At 43.8% G+C, this 24,098-nt stretch overlaps 1 protein-coding gene across 1 annotated transcript; it reads left to right on the top strand.

Annotated features, from left to right (window-relative positions):
* Positions 1-2,136: 2,136 nt before the first annotated feature.
* LOC123728325 (striated muscle preferentially expressed protein kinase) lies at positions 2,137-24,059 on the top strand. Its single transcript, XM_045700390.1, has 4 exons — positions 2,137-2,823; positions 3,036-3,583; positions 21,773-21,859; positions 24,025-24,059. The coding sequence occupies exons 2-4, from the start codon at positions 3,190-3,192 to the stop codon at positions 24,057-24,059; spliced, it is 516 nt and encodes a 171-aa protein (XP_045556346.1). The 5' UTR covers positions 2,137-2,823; positions 3,036-3,189.
* The last annotated feature ends 39 nt before the right edge of the window (positions 24,060-24,098 follow it).

Here is a 24,098-nt window from a genome sequence, read left to right as displayed (position 1 = left end):
ACTACAATGTGGTTGTTAGTATGTATGTGAGCTACCAGTAGTTGTTAGTATGTATGTGAGCTACCAGTAGTTGTTAGTATGTATGTGAGCTACCAGTAGTTGTTAGTATGCATGTGAACTACCAGTAGTTGTTAGTATGCATGTGAACTACCAGTAGTTGTTAGTATGCATGTGAACTACCAGTAGTTGTTAGTATGCATGTGAACTACCAGTAGTTGTTAGTATGCATGTGAACTACCAGTAGTTGTTAGTATGCATGTGAACTACCAGTAGTTGTTAGTATGCATGTAAACTACCAGTAGTTGTTAGTATCCATGTGAGCTACCAGTAGTTGTTAGTATGCATGTGAACTACCAGTAGTTGTTAGTATGTATGTGAACTACCAGTAGTTGTTAGTATCCATGTGAGCTACCAGTAGTTGTTAGTATGCATGTGAACTACCAGTAGTTGTTAGTATGTATGTGAGCTACCAGTAGTTGTTAGTATGCATGTGAGCTACCAGTAGTTCTTAGTATGTATGTGAGCTACCAGTAGTTGTTAGTATGTATGTGAGCTACCAGTAGTTGTTAGTATGTATGTGAGCTACCAGTAGTTGTTAGTATCCATGTGAACTACCAGTAGTTGTTAGTATCCATGTGAACTACCAGTAGTTGTTAGTATGCATGTGAACTACAAGTAGTTGTTAGTATGTATGTGAGCTACCAGTAGTTGTTAGTATCCATGTGAACTACCAGTAGTTGTTAGTATGCATGTGAACTACAATGTGGTTGTTAGTATGTATGTGAGCTACCAGTAGTTGTTAGTATGTATGTGAGCTACCAGTAGTTGTTAGTATGTATGTGAGCTACCAGTAGTTGTTAGTATGCATGTGAACTACCAGTAGTTGTTAGTATGCATGTGAACTACCAGTAGTTGTTAGTATGCATGTGAACTACCAGTAGTTGTTAGTATGCATGTGAACTACCAGTAGTTGTTAGTATGCATGTGAACTACCAGTAGTTGTTAGTATGCATGTGAACTACCAGTAGTTGTTAGTATGCATGTAAACTACCAGTAGTTGTTAGTATCCATGTGAGCTACCAGTAGTTGTTAGTATGCATGTGAACTACCAGTAGTTGTTAGTATGTATGTGAACTACCAGTAGTTGTTAGTATCCATGTGAGCTACCAGTAGTTGTTAGTATGCATGTGAACTACCAGTAGTTGTTAGTATGTATGTGAGCTACCAGTAGTTGTTAGTATGCATGTGAGCTACCAGTAGTTCTTAGTATGTATGTGAGCTACCAGTAGTTGTTAGTATGTATGTGAGCTACCAGTAGTTGTTAGTATGTATGTGAGCTACCAGTAGTTGTTAGTATCCATGTGAACTACCAGTAGTTGTTAGTATCCATGTGAACTACCAGTAGTTGTTAGTATGCATGTGAACTACAAGTAGTTGTTAGTATGTATGTGAGCTACCAGTAGTTGTTCGTATCCATGTGAACTACCAGTAGTTGTTAGTATGCATGTGAACTACAAGTAGTTGTTAGTATGTATGTGAGCTACCAGTAGTTGTTAGTATGTATGTGAGCTACCAGTAGTTGTTAGTATGTATGTGAGCTACCAGTAGTTGTTAGTATGCATGTGAACTACCAGTAGTTGTTAGTATGCATGTGAACTACCAGTAGTTGTTAGTATGCATGTGAACTACCAGTAGTTGTTAGTATGCATGTGAACTACCAGTAGTTGTTAGTATGCATGTGAACTACCAGTAGTTGTTAGTATGCATGTGAACTACCAGTAGTTGTTAGTATGCATGTGAGCTACCAGTAGTTGTTAGTATGTATGTGAGCTACCAGTAGTTGTTAGTATCCATGTGAGCTACCAGTAGTTGTTAGTATGCATGTGAACTACCAGTAGTTGTTAGTATGCATGTGAGCTACCAGTAGTTGTTAGTATGTATGTGCTCTTATGTTGCTGGGTGCCTAGCTTTGACTTATGAATCAGAACACATTTATCTACTCCCCTTGGCTCCCCTCTCTACTCTGACACACGCACACACGCACGCACGCACGCACGCACGCACGCACGCACGCACGCACGCACGCACGCACACACACACACACACACACACACACACACACACACACACACACACACAAGCTTGGTGTGCGTGTGTGTGAGAGAGAGGCAGAGGCAGGGGCACATGGGCTGCCCAAAAAATGTGACCTATCCAGGACGCAGCTGTCATTTCAAGGCTGGGGGCACTTGCCCGTCACCTACCAGGAGACACGACCACGGAGAGAGAGGGAGCGAGGGAGAGAGAGGGAGCGAGGGAGAGACAGGGAGCGAGGGAGAGACAGGGAGCGAGGGAGAGACAGGGAGCGAGGGAGAGAGAGGGAGCAAGGGAGAGACAGGGAGCGAGGGAGAGACAGGGAGCGAGGGAGAGACAGGGAGCGAGGGAGAGACAGGGAGCTTAACTCCTGACAAGAAAAAAAGAGTAGTGTGGGTGCACTAGAGCCACTCTCCTTGAGTCCAAGTAGAGCCAGTTTGGATAGTGGTGACATTGGAGCCTCCATAGGTCAGATCTCTCTCTCTCTCCACTCTTCGGTGGGGTGTAAGCAGAGCCCCAGACCCCCTTCAAAGGGCTGTAACGGTGGCAGCTAAGTCTAGATGATCCAGGTGGACTTACACCAGGGGCTCCAGTGGACAGGAGGACAGGCAGAGAGAGGACACTTTAATTTGTTCCAGATGAAATATTTGGCTTCCCAGATCTTGTTACCTTAACTGGACTTTGCGAGGATGTGAAAAAAATGGACTGCATATTTTTCTGGGAGGTGACAAGGTAAGTTCATTATCAAGGGTTCATAATTGGGTTAAAGGCATGTTGTCCCTTCACTGGCATGATATTTATTGAGGGATTTGGGGTAACTTTATGATGATAAGTTAATTGGTTACCTTCTGTGTTTTATTTGGGTCTCCATAAGTGGACCTCGTTGCAGCTGCATGTTCATTTCATTTGTGACAGTAACTTACTGTATATCTATGTAACCACAGACTCCAGATCAAATTGGAATGCTGAAAGGTACCTCTGACCAGCCAAGGAATAGAAGTACCAATGGATGATTTCATGAGGATTGTTCCATACACTCAGTAACTGCAACCCATATCTAAAAGGCTGTCACTTGTTGAACATGAAGTGTTCAGAACCATGAGCACCAACCCAAAGAAAATGGCGGAAGGCGGCACACACCTCAGTCCTGGTATCCCCTCCAAACGGGCCAAAGTTTCCCAGGACCAGGTAGTTCCGGAAACAGGGGACCCAGATCGAACCCCGCCGGTGTTCGTGCGCAAACTCCGCAAGGCTGCAGTGGGGACAGGGTGTGATATCCGCCTGAGGGTGTCTGTGAGGGGTCAACCTGCCCCCTCTCTGTTTTGGTACCGTAACAATGAGCTCCTGGCCCCGCCTGGGGAGAAGGATGTTGGGGGTCTGTGGATCAGGGATTGCAAGGCCAGTGACGCTGGTCTCTATACCTGCGTGGCCAGCAACTGCCTGGGGGAGGCTCAGAGCAGCGGCCTTCTTGCCGTTATGGACCTGGGAGAAGGTAACGTTGGGGAAACATTGGGACAACATTATGATTCATCTGTGTTTGCTAAGTATTGAAACATGGGGACAACCCTCACGAAACATTGTGTAAGTCTACAAGGGAAGCATGCAGGGGAACATCTGTTATCCATCTACTTTTTAAAGGTGCTCGGTAAGCATAGGACCAATCTTTACAAAAGCCAACAACAATGTACCCAACAGGTTTGCAGGTGGTATATTTATTTCATTCCATCTCAAATAGCTGTCCATTCCACTCTAGAAAACCCTTGGTCTTTCAAAAGTACTTCAACCCTGCTCTTTCAAAACGACTTCTACTGTAGAGCCTGTCAGCTAGCAACACTTGTCTTGAGAGGGGTGAGGTTAAATTTGGCTCCTCAGTCTAAATTGAGACGTGGCGGTTTAGGGGTGGGGCTGGTGTGACCCCCCATTACATTTACATTTAAGTCATTTGACCCCCATGTCATCTGTCACTGTGATCTTTTAGCAGTTGAACCCTTCACCTTCTGACCCCCTAGTTGGATGATTGTTGTTGTTTTGCAGTTTGGAGCAAACTGAAGTGATATGGCGGCCATTTTGTCCAGGGTGTGACCGAGAGATGGAGAGAGAGAGAGAGATTACTCCATTTGAATGACTGTAAATAGATGTTTGTGTATTTATTTGTGTATTTACAGTATCACATTTGGGCCTGCAGAGCTGTCCCTTTAATAAATCTAATAAAGGAATCAGGCAAATGCTATGTGGCTCACCAGTCAGTAAAGGCCATGTCATTAGTCTGGACCACATCACATGAGAGAATGAACAGTTGTAACTGGAGCTCCACACGTAGTGTCCCACAACCCAATGCCATCCAACACATTGTCTGTCTGTGTCCCAAATTGCACTCTACTCTCTATATAGTGGCAGTGGAGGCTGCTGAGAGACGACGGCTCATAATAATGGCTGGAACAGAGTCAATTGAATGGCATTAAACACATGGAAACCATGTGTTTGATGTATTTGATACCATTCCACCTATTCCGCTCCAGCCATTACCACGAGCCCGTCCTCCCCAATTAAGGAAATAGTAATCAATTTTGGGACGCAGGACAGAATCTTACGGTGAGAACGCTATTAAAGGGAAGACGATACGACGAAGGACACTTTTTGTACTTTGTGCGTGGTGAAGCCGAAAGCATTGCCTTGATCCCCTTGTTTCATAAGATACTAGTTATAATTAGAGTGCTTTGGAGGGCTCCTTTGCTGAGGGTGGGAGTTCTGACGGCATAAATTCACCGTAACAGACAGTCAGCTGAAGCCTGAGAGAGATGGATCGGCCTTTTGAAAGGCTAGACGAGGAACTCTATCTCACTCCCCACATCTCATCTTCTTTATACTCCCCTTCAGCTCTCACTCACTCCCCCCCTCTCTATTAATCTATTTCCTTGCCCTTTTATCGGTTCTCATTCTTCAAACCTCTCTCTCTTGATCTCCCTCTTCCTCTGCAATCACTGCCCTTCCTTTCCACCATACTCCTCTCCCCTCTCTCCCTTTCCTGGGGACGTCTTTGGCCTTCGCCAGACAATCTCTGCTTATCACTTTCTGCCCCCATACCTTCTCTCCCTTTCACTCCACTCTTCTCCCCCTTTCTCCCTCAGCCCTCTCTCCTCTCCCCTCTCCCCTCTCTTCTCAGCCCTCTCCCCCTCGCTCCTCAGCCTTCTCCCCTCTCCTCAGCCGTCTCTCCCTCTCTCCTCACCCATCACACCCTCTTGTTTTCTCCTCACCTCTCTCCCCTCTCCTGTTGACATCTTGGTCTTATTCTTGAGTCTCTGCCTAGAACCTTCTACCCCTCTCTTGTCATGTCTGTGTCTCTCTCCCACCTGGTGGGTCTCTATGTCTATCTCTCCTCCTGGTGGGTTTCTGTGTCTCTCTCCTCCTGGTGGGTCTCTATGTCTATCTCTCCTCCTGGTGGGTCTCTGTGTCTCTCTCCTCCTGGTGGGTCTCTATGTCTATCTCTCCTCCTGGTGGGTCTCTGTGTGTCTCTCCTCCTGGTGGGTCTCTATGTCTATCTCTCCTCCTGGTGGGTTTCTGTGTCTCTCTCCTCCTGGTGGGTCTCTGTGTCTCTCTCCTCCTGGTGGGTTTCTGTGTCTCTCTCCTCCTGGTGGGTCTCTGTGTCTCTCTCCTCCTGGTGGGTCTCTATGTCTCTCTCCTCCTGGTGGGTCTCTGTGTCTCTCTCCTCCTGGTGGGTTTCTGTGTCTCTCTCCTCCTGGTGGGTCTCTGTGTCTCTCTCCTCCTGGTGGGTTTCTGTGTCTCTCTCCTCCCGGTGGGTCTCTGTGTCTCTCTCCTCCTGGTGGGTTTCTATGTCTATCTCTCCTCCTGGTGGGTCTCTGTGTATCTCTCTTCCTGGTGGGTTTCTGTGTCTATCTCTCTTCCTGGTGGGTTTCTGTGTCTATCTCTCCTCCCGGTGGGTTTCTGTGTCTCTCTCCTCCTGGTGGGTCTCTGTGTCTCTCTCCTCCTGGTGGGTCTCTGTGTATCTCTCCTCCTGGTGGGTCTCTGTGTCTCACCCTCCTGGTGGGTCTCTATGTCTCTCTCCTCCTGGTGGGTTTCTGTGTCTATCTCTCCTCCCGGTGGGTCTCTGTGTCTCTCTCCTCCTGGTGGGTCTCTGTGTCTCTCTCCTCCCGGTGGGTCTCTGTGTCTCTCTCCTCCTGGTGGGTCTCTGTGTCTCTCTCCTCCCCGGTGGGTCTCTGTGTCTCACCCTCCTGGGGAGTCTCTGTACTCTCTCCTCCTGGGTGTGACCATCTATCTCCCACCATGACCATGCACCATGACCAATAAGCCTCTTCTCAGACACTCTATCTCCCCCTTTCTCTGCCCTTCTTTTCACCTTTCTCTCTCTCTCTCTCTCTCTCTCTCTCTCTCTCTCTCTCTCTTTGTCTCTCTCTCTCTCTCTCTCTCTCTCTCTCTCTCTCTCTCTCTCTCTCTCTCTCTCTCTCTCTCTCTCTCTTTTTTTCTCTTTCTCGCTCTTTCTTTTTTTCCCTGCCCCCAGACCCCTGTGTGGTTCTCTCCCTCCTCCCTTCCCTCTATCCCCTCCTCTCTTATTTGTGGCATGGTATGTGCCAGGGGGTTCGTGTTCCAGAGATGTGTGGATGCCATCGGTCTCTCCTATTGCACCAGTACACATCACAAGTAATTATAGCAACACCACAGTGCCTCAGTGGGGCTGAGACTATGGACAGTCACGCTCAATCACAGTCATCATGATGAAAGAGGGAGGGAGGGTTGAGGGAGTGGGAGATGTAGATGTATAAAAGGATAGAGGAAGTGTGTGTGTGTTTTTTCTGGTAATAGATGTGCACGTAGAAAAGACTAGATGCATCACATGTAGGTCTTTTTTGAGGCTGGCCCTTTAAGAAGTCAAAAAGCAGCATATGTCAGTACGGACCATCCCACAACAAGCCACCAGTCTGTGACCGTGATACTTTTTGACACATCATATTTGGCTTAGTAGTGTTTACGCTTTGACCACTGAATCACTTCAATGACTTGACATGAGGTCAGTCTGTAAACGTTAACCCCTCACACATTCAATGATTTTACAACTCTTATAATCTTGGTTACCCAGAAGTAAAATCCGCTCGCGAAAATCTGTAATTTGCTGTTTTACTTCTGGGAGGAATGCTGTTAACAATTATGGTTACCCTTGCGCAACGGAAGGAAGTGAAGTCTCCTCCATCGCAAACGGAAACTGTCAGCCAAACCCCTCCCTTCTGCAAATTTCACCAGTGTTTATCATGGGCAGATTTTGTTTTCATGAATTTTTACGATACAGACAATTTTTACTTTGTGGCTGTGGAATCTAGTGGAAACTGTATATCATCCACACACAGGCTTGAAAATCACTGCACCGCCTTCTCCCCATACTGATTGGTCCAAAAATCAACAACGAAAGACCGGACCAGAAGCTATTGTTGCTTGTAATCACATAATTATACGTGAGCCTTGACAGATCCTCAACGTTTCATCTGTCCACGAGAATCTGTCAGTTTCATCTGTCCACGAGAATCTGTCAGTTTCATCTGTCCACGATAGATGTTTAATGGTGTAAACCATCCAATGGTTACATGATGTTTCTCTGAGCGCTATCCAAGTAACTGGTCTTTTAGCTGACATTTTAGCTGACATGGTATTTAGACTACATGAAACATCCATAAAGGTGATATGAATGCCTTATATAAACCCCCTTCAAGTTACCAAATATGCATGCTCTTAGACTGGCCTCTCAAACCTCTGCCATTTTGTTATTCTGGGAAGGAAACCAGAATGCAACAGTACATGGATACTCCCATGCTTGGGAGGACATGAACTTGATCCTCCTCCAGCTCTGGCCCATATTCCACAACTACGGTTTGTTATGCCAAATATCGTGACTGTCCACTCCAGTGTCCTTGTGGATCTCGGGAGTTTCAGTGTGGCTATGCTATGCTATGCTAACCAGAACTCTACTGTAATTTAACGACCCCGCGACAAGTTGACAGGGTGGATTCCCACCCTCAGAATATATTTACTGTGCAGTTATAGACCCATGTCTTAGACTCACACTGTCGGTGGGTATATATGCACTCCAGAATTTGGTCTACGTGTCTAACATCTGATATCCTCAAGCAGGAGACCGGTTTAGTGACGTCAGACATAGTGGTGAACAATCCCCTTCAGATTTAGAATGTAATGTAATCCTCCACCACACTCTGTACATGTGTTTTTAGCCTGTCAAATTGATACTGGTTTTGGTCCGTCATTCAAAAGTTCACCTCTACTTTTTATAGTTACTTAAAGATCGAATCAGCTTTAGGGGAAACAGAGACAATGTTTTCTCTCAGAGCCAGTGGTGGAACAAGTACCCAAATTGTCATACTTGAGTAAAAGTAAAGATATCTTAATATTAATAGAAAATGACTCAAGTAAAAGTGACCCAGTAAAATACTACTTCAGTAAAATTCTAAAAGTATTTGGTTTTAAATATACTTAAGTATCAAAAGTAAATGTAATTGCTAAAATATACTTAAGTATCAAAAGTAAAAGTAAAAGTATACATCATTTAAAATTCCTTATATTAAGCAAACCAGACAGCACGATTTTCTTGATTTTTTTAATTTATGGATAGCCAGGGGCACACTCCAACACTCAGACATCATTTACAAACGAAGCATTTGTGTTTAGTGAGTCCGTCAGATCAGATGCAGTAGAGATGACCAGGGATTTTCTGTTGATAAGTGTGTGAATTGGACCATTTTCCAGTCCTGCTAAGCATTCAAAATGACACGAGTACTTTTGTGTTTCAGGGAAAATGTATGGAGGAAAAAGTACATTATTTTCTTTAGGAATGTAGTGGAGTAAAAGTAAATAAATATAGTAAAGTAAAGTACAGATACCCTAAAAAAATGACTTACGTAGTACCTTAAAGTATTTTTACTTAAGTACTTTACACCACTGCCCAGAGCCTTTGTTGTTGTTATTGTTTTGATGATTGAACAGATGTGGAGGCATGTTCGGCAGCATTGAAAAAACAACGACAGTGCATATTCTGCTGTGCTATCGCAAGTGCGATGATGTCAGAGGGGAAAAAACAGTGTTTGTTGTTTGCTGTTACTTGTATGTTGTTGAAATATCTCAAACAGATGTTAGTCTTGAAAACACAACCCTAGGCAACACAGTGACTAGGGTCTGGTTTCAATGATGGACTGTTTTGGCAAAGAGGAACTACCTCACTGCCTACATCAATACTTTATCAGCTTGAATAAAATACAAAATAGTAGCTAGCAATACGGAGATCACCTTCAACCTTCACTAAAACCACTGCAAAGGTTTTGCCTGCAAACTTTGGTTTTGAGTTGTGACATTCTGGCATGTCTAGCTTGTGACTTGAGTCCCCAGATTTTTTTTCTTTATCGACGTAGGCAGTGATGTACTTCCTCTACGCCAAAAAGAGTCCATCATTGAAACCTAGTCACTGTGTTGCCTAAGGACAGGTTTTCGAGATTCAACAGACGTAGCAGTTGCACCATTAAGGATTCCAGCTTTAAAGCAGCTTGTTGAAGTTATTCATGGCTGACAACGATATCTTTGCCATGTTCATTGGCTGTCAAAACAGACAGAAATGTAAACAACTCCCACTCAATAAGCTGTGTTCAAACTTTCTCTGTTCTTTAATGAGTTCAGATTCTGTTTCAATGCATCACAGGATCATGCACACATGTTAAGACCTAAGCCTTCTTCAGTCTGTCACTAGTAGGGGGTTTCTCAGTCCAAGCAGAGAGTCAGACAGGACAGTAAAGGTCGTTTCAGCCCTGTCTGTAATCTCCTTATTACAGGAAGGCAGGTCCACTGTAAGGGTACAGAGCAGGGGTAACAGGGGTGTACAATAGCCCACTCGAAATAGACCACCGGGCTTGGTGTTGTTGTGTTGGAGTAAGGGGGAACGGGGGAGAGAGAGAGAGAGGGCCTGAGTGAGGCAGAGGGGACCGTCAGGCGCATTGAGGCAGCCATCTTAAGGAATATGTCCTCACCCTGGCCATGAAGTAGACAGGACATCTAGGAGTCTGGGAGGAGAAGCCATTTTAAGGATCTCATATTCACCCCTGCCTCCATGGGATTGGGATACACATTCCAACGAAGGAGAAGTGACAATTTTTAAATAAGACATCCTTACTTCACTAAGGTCAGGATTTGAGGGTAAAACCAGGAAGAACTGTCAAGTGTAGAGGAATGGGCTTAGATTGTGATTTGATGGTGATTTGAGAGTTCGACAAGAAGACGGACGTTTGATTAACAAGGATTACACATCTGAGAGGCCCAATGTTAAAAGAATAAGAGAGTGAGACAGATATCAACTGGAGCCATGCTAAAGAAGGAGTATCTGGATGCTCGGAAGGCTTTGAGAAGTGTGAGGGACGGTGTGACCGGCCCCAGGAGAAAGAAACCCAAAGGTGAGTGTTAGAACTCCTTCTAACCAACCACACGGAAAACGTGGGCTCTTGAGTAGGTTATTTGTTACTGTTCAGCTATCTATTATCTTATGACAATCTGATGTTGTTGTGCTTACTGGGACGAAGTCTGAAGTAAAAAAGGACGAGACCATGATGAGGTCACAACAGACACAGAAGACCTCATCAGACTCATATTGTCTACTGTTCATTCTCTTCCATTACTTCCTTATAGAATATTGAATTGTACAACGCCATTGACCTATTTTTCTAATTCTAGTTGGGGACCAGGATGTTTCAAACCTAACAGGTGGTGGCTGGTTGACAGGCTTCCAGTGCAAACCAATAATACTCATCTAATGAGCAGGCTATTCACAGCATCCCCCGATGATGACAACTAGACACACACTGCCTCTGAGGATAGACAATTTTTCTAGGCTCTCAACTATTAACAGACGCTGAGAAAAATGACAGGGCATTGCATACATAAAATTACTGTACTATGTACAGCAAATACTAGGGAGTACATTGTTTCAAAGGATAATATTGCAATACTTCAAAGCTGTGGATTGCAGTTGTAAATACATTATCTCCCACCAGTGAGGGTCGCCCCCCCCCTTAGTTGTCTGTATGTCTGTCAGCCCGACTGCCTGTCTGTCTGGTCACATGGTAGATACAGTACCTCCTAATTTTAGTCCATACTGTAGGCATAGAGTATCTCATAGTATCTCTCTCGGTCTCTCTCTGCTCCCCCCCCTCTCTCTCTTTCTCTCCTTCTCTGTCTCTCTCTGCCCCCTCTCTCTCCTCTCTTTATCACCCCAGTCCACTCTCCAGTCCTGTGGCTAACACAGACCAGACCTAGAGAATGACATAAACTAGCAAGAGGCATCTGTGTGATGTGAAATCCCATTACATTCCCAGAATGCATCACAGTGCATGGTCACGGACCACAATGTATCGCCATATTCAGTGATGTAAAGTACTTAAGTAAAAATACTTTAAAGTACTACTTAAGTAGTTTGTTGGGGTATCTGTACTTTATTTTTGACAAGTTTTACTTTTACTTCACTACATTCCTAAAGAAAATATTGTACCATATTGTACTCCATACATTTTCCCTGACAACCAAAAGTACTTGTTACATTTTGAATGCTTAGCAGGACAGTAACATTTTGAAATTCACACACTTATCAAGAGAACACGTGGTCATCCCTACTACCTCCGGTCTGGTGGACTCACTAAACGCAACAGCATCTTTTGCAAATAATGTCTGGGTGTTGGAGTGTGCCCCTGGCTATCCGTAATTTTAAAAACAAGAAAATGGAGCCGTCTGCTTTGCTTAATATAAGGAATTTGAAATGATTTATACTTTTACTTCTACTTTTGACACTTAAGTATATTTTAGCAATTACATTTACTTTTGATACTTAAGCATTTTTAAAACTAAATACTTTTAGACTTATACTGAAGTGGTATTTTACTGGGTGACTTTCACTTTTACTTGAGTCACTTTCTATTAAGTTATCTATACTTTTACTCAAGTATGACAATTGGGTACTTTTTCCACCACTGGCCATATTAAGGGAACTGACCTATTTTGTCAGGTGAGGAAAGATGATCCTAGATCTGTACCAAGGGGAAATTTCACCCCGGAGCATGAGATGAGGTGCCTCTGTGTTTGGCCTGGCGCTGATCTTGTTTATGTCCCATGTTCTGAGGCCTGGAGGGGGCCAGGATTAGGTGATAGGATCAGGTTTCTGTGTGGTCGTCAGCAGTCAGTATAGACGTGCCCACTGTGTCTGTCACCTGGGCCTGGACCTCTATACCACCCTGTATCTCCACAGGGTCTGACTCTGAGCTACGTTTACAACAAAGGAATGGCTTCTGTTCTATTAAAAGTCTATTACAGTAGTAGAATGTACAAACCCACTGGGTAAAAACTGGTTGAATCAACGTTGTTTCCACGTCATTTCAACCCTAAAATGAAACGTGATAATGTTGAATCAATGTGGAAAACTGATTGGATTTGCAAAAAGTCATCAACCTAAAGGAATTTCATATTTTTTTTCGCCAAACCTACAACCGAAATCCAATGACAAGGTGATATTTTTGGTTGATTTCATGTTGAATTCATGTTAGTTGACAACTTAACCAAATGTAAATCGAAGACGTTGAACTGACGTCTGTGCCGGTAGGAAGTTTCTTCTAACTAGACAGGGCAACCGGAAACAACCATGTAGACCTGGGGAAACCTCAGGGCAAGAGGAATGATTACCTTGTCTTCCCCAGCACACGTCTAGATATGGGTTGTGACTAACGTGTTTTGGAGAAGGCTCTGGGTTCCTCTGTTGGGTATGACCGTGCCCTGTGGTTGGACCTGTAGCGCGAAGTGACTCGTATAAAAAACCAACTCGATTAAGATGCGCCCACAGCTGGGTCTGTTTTCTACCCCAGGGAGCTAATGCCAGATAAATGCCTCTGATAGAGTTGTCGGCCTGCAGAGAGTTCATCAGAGCTGCGCCACTGAAACCCCCTCTGTCACAAAATCAATGAGCTTCCGTGAAGTCTGCTCTGTTTCTCATTGTTGTAAGCTCATTCAAGTAGAGTAAATGGTATGCTGGCTACTGTATTGTATCAGCTGATTGAAGTGGAGTAAATGGTCTGCTTACATTTACATTTTTTTACATTTTAGTCATTTAGCAGACGCTCTTATCCAGAGCGACTTACAGTAGTGAATGCATACATTTCATACATTTCATTTCATTTCATTTCATTTCATGCATTTTTGTTTTTTGTACTTGCTATTGTATTGTATCAGCCAATTGATATCTGCATGGAAGTCATGTTGTTTTCATTTATTTTCATGTAACTGATGATGGGGAAGAAAGAGAGGAGAGGAAGCCTCTTTAGACTTTAAAAGATATGCCCATTGTGTTACTATGGTGACTTACTGTGATATAACTGAATCCCCCATAGGTCATTTGTCTGACAACGTATTGTAGCTTTGACACCTGCTTCTTGGATTTTCATTGGACTGCTGTAATAGAAGGCAGTGTTATGATTGGTCCGGGGACATATTGATCCCGGTCGAGTGAATTGTGACTATCGTGGTGTATCCTGTATCGCACAGAGACCCTTGGTATTGATTACTCACTGCCAGAGAAAATCCCTTCTTTCTGGAGATGCATGGGGCGAAGGTGATGGGGCAGGGATGAAGAGGGATGGAGGGAGATGAAGGGAGGTAGAGGGATGGGGAAGGAAGGAAGGAAGGAAGGAAGGAAGGAAGGAAGGAAGGAAGGAAGGAAGGAAGGAAGGAAGGAAGGAAGGAAGGAAGGAAGGAAGGAAGGAAGGAAGGAAGGAAGGAAGGAAGGAAGGAAGGAAGGAAGGAGAAGGCTTATAGCTATTGAGGCAGCTTTTGAGTGAAAAGGAACACTGTATTGTGTGTATTTTTTGAAGTAGGGTGCATTACTTAGAAACAGCCAAATGGGTAAATAAACAACATTATTACAACCAATGGAGGCTTTAGCTATAAAAACAACCATTTATTGCGACGTCTGTGAATGGTTGGCTTTCTCTGATTTATGGGCATGTGGTAATATCCCCTGGGTATTGACTCTGTGTATCACACCTATAAACAGTAGTGTGTCTCACATAACAATGATAAAAAAGTGGATTTCTCAGTATAGCAGTCAATCTCAGTGTGCGAGATTTGGCCTAAATCTGAAAAAATGCCCATCTAGTTTCTGGATGGCTGGGTGGTTTTTACAATGAGATCTGGGTCCACCTGTTATTATTTTTTGATGGATGTGGTGGACACAGATGTATCTGAGAGAACAATACATTATGCTGTGTGTGTGTGTGTGTGTGTGTGGTGAGTGAGTGAGTGGTGAGTGAGTGAGTGAGTGAGTGAGTGGAGTGAGTGAGTGAGTGAGTGAGTGAGTGAGTGAGTGAGTGAGTGAGTGAGTGAGAGTGTGACAGGCCTGTAATAAGAAGGGAGGATTTGTAGGGAGGATGATGTGTTCTCTTCACCTTTCCTCGTTCCCTAATTCCTTTCACCACATCTGTTTGTTTCATGATCTGTTATTTCTAGTTGATGATTATTCCTGTGAGAACCGTGGGACGGGGAGGCGGGGTACAAAGACATCATCATCTTTTCCCACATAATTTATTGATGGTTAAGACTCCATTTCCCTCACACACTCTGACCTACTGACACACTAACGCAGGGTTTCCCAAACTGGGTCCTGGGGCCCTCTGGGTCACATTTTGTTTTTGACCTGGCACTACACAGCTGATTCAAATCATCAAAGCTTGATGATGAGTTGGTTATTTTAGTCAGCTGTGTAGTTCTAGGGCAAAAACCAAAACGTGCACCCAGGGGGGCCCCAGGACCCAGTTTGGGAAACCCTGCACTAACGTAGTGAGAGAGATACACTGTGTATAAAACACCACAAAGACAAACGCACAACCTACTGTTGATGTGAAATGTACAGTGAATGTATCCATGGTGTTTGTTGTTCCTATTGATTTGTGTATCTGTCAGAGACTATGGCGTGTATCTGTCAGAGACTATGGCGTGTATCTGTCAGAGACTATGGTGTGTATCTGTCAGAGACTATGGTGTGTATCTGTCAGAGACTATGGTGTGTATCTGTCAGAGACTATGGCGTGTATCTGTCAGAGACTATGGTGTGTATCTGTCAGAGACTATGGCGTGTATCTGTCAGAGACTATGGTGTGTATCTGTCAGAGACTATGGTGTGTATCTGTCAGAGACTATGGCGTGTATCTTCAGAGACTATGGCGTGCACAGCTTGTGTGTTGCACCAGCTAGCCATCAAGCTAATCTATCTATGCCATGTGTAGTGTTGGGGACAGAGTTGAAGCAGAGCGAGATAAATGGAGAGGGGCAATTCTGCTCTGTTCACTGGTGCAAATAACTGATTGCTATTTAGCGTGAAGTCAGATTTAGTGGAACGTCAAAGACATGGACCATGAATGTATAATTGATGCCCTGGGGGTGGGGAGGCTGTTTTCCGAAGGCTGCATTCTTCCTCTCCTCTGTGAAGATACTGGAGCTAAAGAGAATAAAGCAGAGGAGGAGAGGAGAGAGGGATCCCGAAAAAAGAGGCAGTTTGGATTAAGGATTTGGATTTTGGGGAGGGTGGGGTTGGAAGCGGGGCACACTTCAACTGTGGGTTTATGATGTCAACAGAACGGAGGGAACTCTGTCTGATTCTATTTCCCACTTTCTATTCTCCCTCCATCTGTTTTGGTCTGTCTTTCTCTCTACCCTCTCCTCTCTCTCCTGCTCCCTCTGTGCCTCCCCCTCTGCTCTCTCTTTGTCTGCTCTCTCTCTCTCTCTTTCTCATTCTTGGCGGCTATCTCTCCTCTCCTCCCATTCCTCCTGCTGCTGCTGTGTCAGAGAGAGGAGACAGAGAGGATGCTTTAGAGGAGCAGGTAGTTTTCCTTCCTCCGGATCACACCTTTCCACTGTTGTCCTCACGGGTTGGGGTCTCAATCTGTCCCTCTCTGGCTGGCTGCTGTTGCTCCGAGGAGGGGCTTGGATGAAGGAGGGAGGGATGGGCTGGAGGGGATGGAGTCCGGCTCGGCTTGTGTCAGCGTTCGGCTGAACATTTTCTCCTCCGGCAGCAGTCAGAGCATAGTCTGCTACGTCAGAGTGATGCTGCTCACCTTGGCGGATAAACACTCTCACTCTCACACAAAGACACCTGGATTTTGTGGATTGTAATCCCCGAACGTTCCTCCTCTCATCCAGACCAGAGGATTATAAACACCCACGCGTGTGAAGAGAGCTCAATCTATTTACATGGTTTGTGTGAGAATTATTGTGGTTGGACCCACACTCCATTTGGGTAGGATCACAGCAGTGATGTTTTGCTGAGCAAGTGCCACAGGTAATCTGCAACCCAGAGGAGGGCATCGAGAGATAGAAAGAGAGAGAGTAAGAGAGATACATACAGAGGCACTACTTCTAGACATGAAGAAAATCTGGTCCAAGAAGAGGTTCCAGGTGAGTCTCTACCTTTCAGACACAAAGTTGCTTTGTTACACTTAGTGCATGCTCTTTTCTAAGCCGTTTTCTCATGGAGTACTACAGAGCTATAATGGCTTTGTGATAGATTCCTGGAACCAAGAGGAGAAGGATACATACTTTGTTGCCCCACCCTTTTACCATTTTACCAGTAAACACAGATCTTTGTTACTATAGGTTAATAAATCCAGGACTGTACAGTAGGTCTTGTGTAGTATAGTTCTCTGTGTGGAATGTCCTCTGTGTCCTCTGGGTTCTAGTGGCCTCTGTGGCTCAGAGGGTATGGCTTTACAGTTCCACATGACACGGTAACAAAGAATGCCACCCTGGGGGTCAACGTCCCATTCTGTTGGCTGGTGGGAAGATGTCTGTGGGAGCTGGGTGGAAAATCAGCTTTCAGACAAATTTCACGGTCAAACATTTTTTTTTTCTGCCATTTATATTATAAATGTTCCATTTGTAACACATTTTATTCTAATTAGCATATGTGTAACCTACAACATGTATCCTGGCAGAGAACATCTGATATTTTGGATTTGACATTGCGTTTATCTGTGTGATCTGTGGAGAATAGAGAAGTGTGTCACTGGGCCACAGTGCAGACAACTGATAGGTAGCACCAGATGACCAAGTACAATTATGTGGTACAATATGTACGACACAGTCTATATTCCGAAATAACCGTATAAACCTTGTGAAATCTCCTCTCCAAACTCTGGCAGAAACAGTATAGAGCTTTGAGGAAACTATGGTGCCCAGTGATTACCTAGCCTTGCCAAGCCAGAAACCTTTACTGCGCAGAAATGCAGTTTGTGCCTGGTTCCGCCTACTACAGATGTAGGATCTTAATTTGATCGCTCTTTTGTTGCTGAGATCCAAACTTGTGGTTTATTCAAGTTTTAAAAAGGCTTCTAAAGTTTGTAATTTCCCCTTTCAAATGTCAGACTTAGCCCTAATGAAACATGTATCTACCCTTACAAAGAATGTCCATTAATATAATAATATTAACATTATAATTAATATTAATATTATAATCCACATAATAATTCACATTTCCTGTTGCTTCAGGATTATTTTCCTGCTGTAGCAAACTGTCTCAAATGAAGATCCTACATCTGTATGTGTTGATATGATTGCCTAGAGTTCCCTATAATCAGGAACAGGAGATTGACAATGGACGCTTCTAGTTGCTTCGGTTGTTTTTTGTCTCACTGTGGCCACCAGGCAACACTTCATCACCAGGCTCTGGCTGGCAAGTAGCAGTAGGCATGGTACTTAGAGAGCAAAGCAGCCTGATTGATCTAGCAGTTGAATCATTACTTTGCTCTGACTTCAGTGTTTTCTGTGCCTCGGTACTGTAATGAGTCATTCCATTGAGCTCTCTGTGAGCTCTTCAAGGTCCTGATCGATGGTTGGTCATAGGAGTCATAGGAGTAATCAAAGGTCATAGGAGTCATAGGAGTAATCAAAGGTCATAGGAGTCATTGGAAGTAATGACTTATCAAGTTATCAGTGTGTAGGTTTTTAGATTAGGTTATAAGGATGTAGGATGCAGGACATTATGGAGTTTGAGATATGAGCTTCTTCTCTTGTTTGGGCCTTTTCTTTTGGATTCTGACAAAAATGGAATCCTCTGATTTCAGTAACTCATTAAGTTTCATGACAGTTGTACTTTTTGCTGGTTTGACTCATGCAACCCTCTGTCTCTCTATTATTTCAGAGGACCGGACACTCCACCAAGACGTTTGGAAGGTTCACCCATGGTGTGTTTTCTGTATGAGTTATTACACAGTTATTACTTAGTAATTACACAGTTAATAATATTAATTACATGGTTAATAATAATTATTACACAGTTAAGAATGGTTTTACACAGTTAATAATGGTTATTACACAGTTATTACTTAGTAATAAAACAGTTAATAATAGTTATTACACAGTTAATAATGGTTATTACACCGTTATTAATACATAGTTATTACACCGAAACTGAGTTTTACTGTGCATATTTAGCTTTGTGTTGTGTTTGAGAACCACTTAACGCTTTCTGTATTAAAAAAGATCCTTGTTAAAAAAACGGATCTAGTACAGAGATGTCATGCATTTTTCATGTTTTAATTGCTGCTAGGAAAAAGACAGTGGGCTTTTTTATTATTTAGCTGTCAGAATGCCTCTCCTCCGCCCCCACAAGCAATTTTCTTGTAACCATATTGTTGCCTCTCTGCATAACATCACAGAATGAATCATTTCTGAGGGTCTTAGTTTAGCATTACATCTGGAATCTCAGTCAAACAGAAATGCTCACAGCTCCTTTTCCAAATCATATTTCCACCCAACTGTTAATTGAATCCACGGTGTATATTGCAGCTAGACATTTTGAATTACAGCCTCTCATATTGCTGAGTCGATATTCCTTGCACAGTGTGTGTCCAGCTATTTAGTCCCATCCCACTTGGTACAGATGGGTGAACCCAAATACACAAGGAAATTGACTGTTAAAACTGTATGATCACTGTTATTGTCTATTTCACATTTACCCTTTCTTCTGTCATTTAGCAGATACTGTTATCCAAAGCAACATGACAGTGAAACGAGGCATAACCCATTTGCTTGCCTTTTCCTCAGCAAGCTCCAGCAGTAGGCTATCTAAGCGTATGTGTCAGGGTTGGCACTTGGGCTGGTGATTTTAGACTCTAATGGGTATGGAGCCGATTGGTCGTGTGGGTGAGAGAGATGGTGGTTTCTATAGTAACTGTGCTCTCCCGTCTGCCCTCTCTTCCTGCCACTATGGAAGCGAAGTTTTCCGCTCTTGCCGAAAGCAAAGCTATGGTAAACCAGTCTTGTTTTCTCTCGCTCTCTCGTTGTCATCTGTCTGTTTTCTCTCTCTCTCTCTCTCTCTCTCTCTCTCTCTCTCTCTCTCTCTCTCTTCTTTGTTATTATTGATTTGCCATTTCAATGTGCTAAGCCCCTATGGGACTTTTTGTAGATTCTTGTTACGTCTACAAGCCAAGATACTGTTGTGAATGAGGTCCTCCCATGTTTGCCTGGACTCATTTCCTCTTCCCTTTCTTTCTTTATAATTTTCCATCTATTTTATTTCTCTGTCTCTTGAATATGTCTATTGCTCTATTCCAAACATTTCCACAGGGTTTTGCACTATACACCATTTAGTTCTGACCATGTGACAGTTTCTTCTAGTATTTCACCCATTAAATATGTCCTTTTAAGTCTCTGAAGTGGTTCATGTTTTTTCTTAACACCTTCCCTAGAAATGTCAGCTTCTTTGTAACATCTCTATTGATCTCATCAAAGGTCGCTGAATCGACTTCTCTTCTTTGAGATGATTTGCACAAGGCCTCCAAATCAAAGGCCACAGTTACAGTACTTATCGGGTGCTTATATCTGTTAAAGAGATAGAGTGCAAGTCAAACGTCTGGACACACCAACTCATTCCAGGGTTTTTCTTTATTTGTACTATTTTCTACATTGTAGAATAACCCAAAAAATCTAAATATATGTCAGTTGTGTTGTGACAAGGTAGGGGGTATACAGAAGATAGTCCTATTTGGTAAAAGACCAAGTCCATATTATGGCAAGAAAAACTAAAATAAGCAATAAACGGCAGTCCATCATTACTTTCAGACATGAAGGACAGTCAATTCGGAAAATTTCAAGAACTTTGCAAGTTTATTCAAGTGCAGTCGCCTAAACCATCAAGTGTTATGATGTAACTGAATCTCATGAGCACCGTCACAGGAGTTAGAGTTACCAGCCCCAGAAATTTTAGCACAAGTAAATGCTTCACAGAGTTCAAGTAACATACACATCTTAACATCAACTATTCAGAGGAGACTGCGTGAATCAGGCCTTCATGGTTGAATTGCTGCAAAGAAACCACTACTAAAGGACACCAATAAGAAGAAGAGTCTTGCTTGGGCCAACAAACATGAGCTATGGACATTAGACCGGTGGAAATCTGTCCTTTGGTCTGATGAGTCCAAATGTTTTGTTTTTGGTTCCAACCACTGTGCCTTTGTGAAACACAGAGTAGGTGAACAGATGATCTCATCATGTGTGGTTCCCACAGTGAAGCATAGAGGAGGAGGTGTGATGGTGTGGGGGTGCTTTGCTGGTGACACTGTCAGTGATTTATTTAGAATTCAAGGCACACTTAACCAGCATGGCTACCACAGCATTCTGCAACGATACGCCATCCCATCTGGTTTGGGCTTAGTGGGACTATCATTTGTTTTTCAACAGGACAATGACCCAACACACCTCCAGGCTGTGTAAGGGCTATTTGACCAAGAAGGAGAGTGATGGAGTGCCTCATCAGATAACCTGACCTCCATAATCACCCGACCTCAACCCAATTGAGATGGTTTGGGATGAGTTGGACTGCAGAGTGAAGGAAAAGCATCCAACAAGTGATCAGCATATGTGGGAACTCCTTCAAGACCGTTGGAAACGCATTCCAGATGAAGCTGGTTGAGAGAATGTCAAGAGTGTGCAAAGCTGTCATCAAGGCAAAGGGTGGCTACTTTGAAGAATCTAAAATATATTTTGATTTGTTTAACACTTTTTTGGTTACTACATGATTCCATATGTGTTATTTCATAGTTTTGACGTCTTCACTACTATTCTACAATGTAGAAAATAGTAAAAAATAAAGAAAAACCCATGAATGAGTAGGGGTGTCCAAACTTTTGACCGGTACTGTATATTAATCACCATAAATGAGTGGGCTAAAGGGCACTGTTGCAGTTAAAAGAGGTATAATGGTCCTTACTGACGTTGTCTTCTGTAGGGGTCAATAGACTTCCAATGGGTTTGGAATGGAATGGATGCTAGTCTGGTTTCAGCACTAGCCTGCTCTATTACCAGTAACATACCTAGTTAGAACCGACAGTCTAGAAGGTCATTTCTATAAAGGTATTTCAACCAGTCTAGTGGTGTATTTCTAGAGGCCACATCTGGCTTCATATCACGGTTCAGTGACTCCCCCTTGTATTACCTCTGAAGGAGACCTGCCAAGGCTCAACTCTATTGCCCATTATCCTCTCTGTCGCTAAGTGAAAATGAAGTGTCATTAGTCACCGTGACTCAGACTCAGCTGTTGTTTTATTCCTCTCTCGGTTTCTTCTCACCCTCCTCTTCCTCATCTTCCTCCCCTCAGACTCTGAAACCACAGAGGATGAAGCCACGGAGCCCCAGGTACCCATGGAAACCAAGGAAGGACCTGGCCGGGTGGCACCAGGACAAGGCTGGCCATAGAGTGCCTGCAGGTAATTCACTTAATTCATTAACTTGAGCATGATCTGTGATTTAAAGGCCCGTCCTTAATTAAGTCTGTAAATCAGGTTTCCGGGATTAAGACATAAGCATAATTCTTCTGGCGCTAAGTAAAGGCATGTGTTTGCATTGCTTTAGCGTGACTGTCGGTTATGGCACTATGTGTATGTTGGTATAAGCCCTACTCATTGGATGAAACCTATATATGATGTGACAGACTCCTTTAATCCTTCACGCCATGATGTAATGGTGTGACAATGTGACATTCTGACCTACATGCTGCCAGGTAACCTCTTGGAGCCGTTGCATTCTCTGTCTGTCTGTCTGTCTGTCTGTCTGTCTGTCTGTCTGTCTGTCTGTCTGTCTGTCTGTCTGTCTGTCCCTGTCTGTCTGTCTGTCTGTCTGTCTGTCTGTCTGTCTGTCTGTCTGTCTGTCTGTCTGTCTGTCTGTCTGTCTGTCTGTCTGTCTGTCTGTCTGTCTGTCTGTCTGTCTGTCTGTCTGTCTGTGTGTCTGTCTGTCTGTGTCACTGCCACCCCTACAGAGTTATGGTCTGGATAGAGAGCCCTGGCTTTCAGAAAACAGAGCATTTCCCCATCGTGGAACATCACATTATGCCGCCCCTTTACTTACAGCACCAACTCTTTGTGTATGGAAATATGGATGAAACAGGACTTGATAGGGAACTGATGATGATTTGTTATGGGGTATGACAGTGCTCATCGTTGCCACCAAAGCAGATGCTTCACAACAGGGGTCACCAGCCTGTCTAAATGTAGTCCATGAATATGGATACACTCCTTTAGCAGCACAAATCTATTTTCAATTCTGTCCTCCTTGCTCGGTTGTAAAGAGACTGTTTGCACTTTCGAAGGTTTCGTGTTGACAGACCAAGAGTGCCGTCGTTCCCAAAAGAGGAGAGAAGAAGAGAGAGTGGTGCTATCAAATAAGAGTGAAGGAGTGTTTCAGTGTTTGTTCTTTTCATACAAAGGAACCAACACAAAGACATGGCTTTCACTCATCGCCCCACCTGCGGTGAGATGTGGAATACATTACCAAATATCAACCAGATAACAATGCAAATTGCATTTCCTCTTATAACTGTCCCTTAGCTAATGCATATAAATTATATTCCACCAGCTAATTTAATTAATTTACCAAAAATAAAAATAAAAATCTTCATTGGTTCCAACAGAACCTTTTGTTAACCGATAATGCATACATGTAGGATGCTTGTGGTTAGTAAGGTGTTGTGTGAGGATAATGTCTTTCATCATCATTAGCTTCAGAATGAGTCATGGGAAAATGGAAAACCCATAAAAAAAATTCCTGTTCCACACCTGCGTGGGAGGATTAGTAGACCACTCCCCCTTCCTTCCACCCGGAGCGCCCGGAGAAGCACTGCCAGAGGGAATCCACCTCACTGCCAGAGAGGCTTTTAAGGATCTGCACGGCAAGATTTTGGAAGGCTGTGTGCTTTTATCAGTAGGCCCCGTCCTCCGTCTCACTACAGTTTGCTCATATTGAGCTTTTTAGAGATGTGAATGTGTGTTTTGTCTGTGGAGCTGAGTCTGTTTAGAATCCTCAGTGCTCGTGGGAGATGCTGCTTGCTTATTTTCCCTCGTTTCCTAGTCTCGTCCCAATAAATGGGTTTAGTCGTTAAAGGAAGCTGCTGACTTCAAGTTCTTTCAGCTGCCGACGCATTTCTGTCTCCATCTCCACTCGATAAAAATGTCAATCACTATCTGATTGATGGAGCTCGGGGGTTGTTTCAGTGCTTGGGATGGAACACATTTTGCTTATTTCCTTCTTTCCCGCCTCTCTACTTAATCAATCATCTTTGTTGGTTTAGACATTCCTCCAGTGCTTGTCTTAACTCTCCCCTCCTCTCCCTCCTCCCTCTCTCTCTCTCTCTCTCTCTCTCTCTCTCTCTCTCTCTCTGTCTCTCTGTCTCTCTCTCTCTTTCTCTCCCTCTCTCTCGCTCCCTCTTCCTGTCTCTCATGCTCTCTCCTCTTTTCTCTCTCTCTCCTCCCTCTCCTCGCTCTCCTTTATTCCTTAATTTCTCTCTCTCTAATCCACATTCTTCTCTAAATCTCCATCTCCAGTCTGACCCCTGACCCCTGTCCTCTGTCCCTGCAGGTGAAGGATGTAGGATGATGGACTCCAGCCCCTGACCGGAGGGCCACCCTTCCTGGGGGCCACGACCCAGTGGT

The sequence above is a fragment of the Salmo salar genome, chromosome ssa17 (assembly GCF_905237065.1).
Source record: "Salmo salar chromosome ssa17, Ssal_v3.1, whole genome shotgun sequence".
NCBI lineage: Eukaryota > Metazoa > Chordata > Actinopteri > Salmoniformes > Salmonidae > Salmo > Salmo salar.
Note: the sequence above shows the minus strand (reverse complement) of the source record. Positions and strands in the feature narration are given on the sequence as shown.

Bases quoted from the DNA above. Each gene is read 5' to 3' on its own strand.
- LOC123728325 (XM_045700390.1), top strand. From the start codon at position 3,190: ATGAGCACCAACCCAAAGAAAATGGCGGAAGGCGGCACACACCTCAGT. The intron at 3,584-21,772 runs GTAACGTTGGGG...TCCTCCCCTCAG, and splicing joins CGTTATGGACCTGGGAGAAG to ACTCTGAAACCACAGAGGAT. The intron at 21,860-24,024 runs GCTGGCCATAGA...CTGTCCCTGCAG, and splicing joins CCGGGTGGCACCAGGACAAG to GTGAAGGATGTAGGATGATG.